At 24.9% G+C, this 4,703-nt stretch overlaps 1 protein-coding gene across 1 annotated transcript; it reads left to right on the forward strand.

The window, feature by feature from the left end:
- Positions 1–3,484: 3,484 nt before the first annotated feature.
- Positions 3,485–4,174, forward strand: LOC145849565 (uncharacterized). The gene has a single exon (XM_082954520.1). It carries the CDS (start codon positions 3,485–3,487, stop codon positions 4,172–4,174), a length of 690 nt encoding a protein of 229 aa, XP_082810646.1.
- The last annotated feature ends 529 nt before the right edge of the window (positions 4,175–4,703 follow it).

Raw genomic sequence — 4,703 nt, forward strand, 5'->3', positions numbered from 1 at the left:
AATTAAATATTTATTAATTTTCGGTTTTATTTGTTAGAAAAAATTTTCACGCTTTTAAAGTTAATTTGTCTACTAAACAATTTGTTATAACAATAGTTGTCTTTACCGTTTAAATTCGTTATAACCAATATAAAATTTTGTTTAATTTTAATATTGTTTCATTTTTAATTAAATTACTTAAAATTTCTTAAGTTTTAACAAATTGACTTTTTTAATATGAAAATTATATTTAAAAAAAATAGTGGTAAATAATAACATTTCCATTTCTATGAATTAAAAAATATCAATTAACAATATAATATTGAACGGTAAATAATAATTTATCTTACTTAATTACAATTTCTATGCAACTTTATATTTATAAAAAAACATAAAACGTTTACAACTAATTAATTAAAAACATGCAGTTATAGCTTTTTACTTAGATATACGGAAATTAATTCAAGAAAATTTATCGCATGTAAATTAAAAGTTTTAGATTAGAAAATTTTAAATTTAAAATTTAAACGTTAACCAAAAGAGATTAAATTTTATTAAACCACTCAATTAATCACTTTCAAAACTTGCCTTAACCTATTAATAAAATTAATAATACGATTGTTTAAGTTGGTACAGTCTGGTACAAAAATTCATAAAAATAACTTATACTTGAATTTAAACTCTCTTGTCTGAAATACTTACTTTTTTTAATGAACATATGTAAAAATAGAACATTTTAATAATAAATTAAAAATGTTATAAGTTTTTTTTCGTAATATTTGTTATAAATATAGTGTCATTTCTAAAAAACTCAACTTATTTGTTTACTACTACAATTCTAAAGTATATAATTTCCCTAGCTCAAGTCTAACTACTAACTTTTTTAGTTGCAATTTACAAGCTATTTGAGCAAACTCAATGAATTGTAGAGTCGATATTTGTTTTATGTAAAGGACTTTAGAATTTATAGAAAAATGTTTAGCTTTATAATTTGTACAATTAGTTAAAAACTAGCAAATTTAAGTTGTTATCTAATTAAAAATAACTTATAACTTTAGTTACTTTAGACGAAACAATTTTTAGTTTTTTAAAAAATAGATGGTTTATAAAAAAAACATTTAATAAAAGAAAATTCAAATAACTTAAACACTTTGAATAAAAGATAATAGCAGCTAAAATTATTGTATAAATTAAAAAAAATAACTAAAAAATATTTGTAACAAAAATTAGATAGAAAACAATAAAATTGTTTTAAAACAGTTATTGGTTTCTTACATATTCCTCATTTATATTTTTAGTAAATTAGTTTTCGTATTTTTATATTAAAATTTATGTTCTGTTTTTAAAAATTACTATAAAAGAAACGTCAATAAATTGTTTACTAAACGACAAATAAAAGCGCTCAAAATATTTGGTCCTAAGTCCTCTTGCACGAACATACCTTAAAGTTATCGAGTCGCACACCAAAAATATCTTTTAACGTCTTTTCCACGTCGAAAACAATAATGTTTAAAATATAATTAATAGGTAATAGTTTTTCCAAATTTAACAAAGGATTTTTATTTTATTATCACGTAGCAATTTTATATAATTATTTATCTATATTTTATTTTTTATAAACACTGTTAGTTGAAATTTTTTATATAATAAAATATTGTATGTAATACTATTTCGAAATGTAAGTAAAGCACAAAACACAAAACTTTTTACATCAAAAAAAAAAGCTCAAAAATTTTAGATTAATATTTTAATTTTCTTTTTGTAACATTTTATTAACATTTTCATAAATTTACATTATTTGGTATTTGATTTTTGTAATTTTCTTTAGTTTAATAAATGTTATTAAAGATTCTTCTAATTTATAAACTTCTATAGTTTTGATATTTTAATTTACTATGAGTTATCCTTAGTAAATATTTTAATTTAATTATGATTGACTTTGGGAAATTAAATTAGAAGGAAGTTTAAATGGATTAAAACTGAGCGTAATTCTTTTTTTATTTTTTTTTAACTTCTTTTTTTAAAAGTAACACCAACACTACTAACATTAATAAATTATAAACATTTTAAATACTTGTAAAGCTACTATGAATTTTTTTTTAATGCTGTTTAATTATATTGTTTAACTTATTTTTTTAATTATTTTATTAAATAAATTAAAATTTCTTTCTTTATAAATACTTACTCTTTTTTATACCAATAGTTGTTTAAACATATAACTTTATTCAATATTACAAAATTCTATTAGAAATTAATTCTTATTTCGAAAAAAAATGAACTCGGGTTGATTTTGATCGGGTGGATTTTGAACCGGGTGGATTTTGAACCAGGTGGACTTTGATCGGGTGGATTTTGACTAGGGTGGATTTTGACTCGGGTTGATTTTGATCGGGTTGATTTTAATCGGGTGGATTTTGAACCGGGTTGATTTTGATCGGGTGGATTTTGAACCGGGTTGATTTTGAACTGGTGGATTTTGACTCGGGTGGATTTTGACTCGGATGGATTTTGATCGGGTGGATTTTGAACCGGGTGGATTTTGATCGGGTGGATTTTGAACCGGGTAGATTTTGATCGGGTGGATTTTGACCCGGGTGGATTTTGATCGGGTGGATTTTGACTCGGGTGGATTTTGATCGGGTGGATTTTGATCGGGTGGATTTTGATCGGGTGGATTTTGATCGCGGGTGGATTTTGATTGCGGGTGGATTTTGAACGTGTCCCCTATGACGTATTTACTTTATTAGTCGTGAAATATTAACACATTGATATATTCAAAGTGATTAGTTCACCCAAATTTATAACTATTTAGCTACTAAAATATTTTGTAAGTCATATAACTGTGACTAAATCATTGTTAGAAAGATTGTACAGGCTGAAGTATAGCTTATCACCTGTTTTATCATTAAAGTTAAAAATCATACTTTGCTAATTTATTGATATAAAGTACCTTTTAAACCGGAAACCTTTATAAAATGTTGTTATAACATTGTGAATATTAACAAAACTAGACAATATTTGATTGATTAAAACTGTTTTTATTTAATTTCCTAAGATAGATTATATTATTAAAAATAATCATTATTTGTCTTGCTATTGAATATAACTAAACTTAATTTTATTTATTTCTTTTAGTCTAAAATAATTTTAATTATAAAATAAAAACTAAAGCTAGTTCTTTAACAAAGTAAAACTATTACATACAAAAAAAAAAAAGAATTGTCTGTATAGAGGGTTAAAGCATCACATTTTACCAAAAAAGATAGATGCAGATAAAATAAAAATATAAATTGAACGGTTAATTAAAAAATGCTTTAATGAAAAAGACAATTTACCACATAAACTAAAATATGAAATTAACGGACTAACAAGAACATTTCTCAATAAAAGTAAACAAATCTGTCAAACAACGAAAAATCAAGAGTTTCACAAAACTTTTTTAAATCTAAGAAATAAAACAAATATTAAAATTGTTAAATATGACAAAGGTAACGGAATTTGCTTAATGTCTAAAGATGATTATCTGAATAAACTCAATTCTATTGTTGAAGATAAAACTAAATTCAAATTAGTAGAAAAGGACAAAAGGAAAAACTCCAGACACCCCCTAATAAGAAGAAAAGAACATATAAGAGAAATGATAAAACAAAACCTTAAACCTTTTATAGACAAAAAGACATATAACAACTTAATTACAGGTGGCAACTCGACGGGCAAGTTATATGGCACTTGTAAAGTCCATAAAACAGATTACCCATTGAGATCTATCGTATCAATGCTAAACACACCGCCATATAAACTAGCTAAATATCTGGATGTAACAATCAAACATCATATCCCAAAACAATATTGTGTGGAAAACAACAAAGAGTTTCTAGAAAAACTTTCTAAATATGAACGTAAAGACGGTGATTATTGCATTAGCTTTGACGTAGTCTCACTATTTACTAATGAACCACTAAATGAAACTCTACAGATGATTGCAAACGGAGTACGTGATAGTACCATACCACAATCAAATATGTTAAATCTTTTAAAGTCTGTTACTGGAGGTTTGATCCAATATAATAAGCAATTATATACACAAATAGATGGTGTATGCATGGGAAACCCACTAGCGCCTACTATAGCAAATTACTTCTCTTTATTTCTCTTTAACACCGAAGATGAAAATAATCCGAAAATAATCGTATAATGATTATACCTTCGATATGTCGACGACATATTCTGTATCTTCCGAAAAGATGTCTCATTCGAAAAATTCCACAAAAAGTTAAATAAACTACATAAGTCTATCAACTTAACATATGAATTAGGTGGAAACGAACTTCCATTTTTGGACATTAATATCAAACAAAGAGAGAAGAAATAACAACAAAGGTACACAAAAAAGAAATTGATACAGATGTCATTTTAAATTTTAGTGCAGTGGCACCAATTAAATGGAAAAGAGCTCTAATACTGTGGTTTGTAAACAGAGCGAGAATTATAGCTTCTACGCATAACATTTACAAACAAGAAATCACAAGCTTAAAAGAAAAATTCTTTAAGAATGGTTATCCAAAGAAATTTGTTGATAACATAATTGAAAGATCTCTTAATATTAATAAAGACTGCACTAAACAAAAACTAAGTAACTCAGACTTCAAAAATGTTGTAAAGGTACCTTATATTGAAAAACCTAGTATCGAGTATAAAAAGAAACTAGAAAAGCTTCTAAACAA

This window comes from Thalia democratica, chromosome 1, assembly GCF_965202585.1.
Source record: "Thalia democratica chromosome 1, ktThaDemo2.hap1.1, whole genome shotgun sequence".
NCBI lineage: Eukaryota > Metazoa > Chordata > Thaliacea > Salpida > Salpidae > Thalia > Thalia democratica.

What these genes read in the sequence shown, in the direction of transcription:
- LOC145849565 (XM_082954520.1), top strand. Translation starts at nt 3,485, where the DNA reads ATGTCTAAAGATGATTATCTGAATAAACTCAATTCTATTGTTGAAGAT.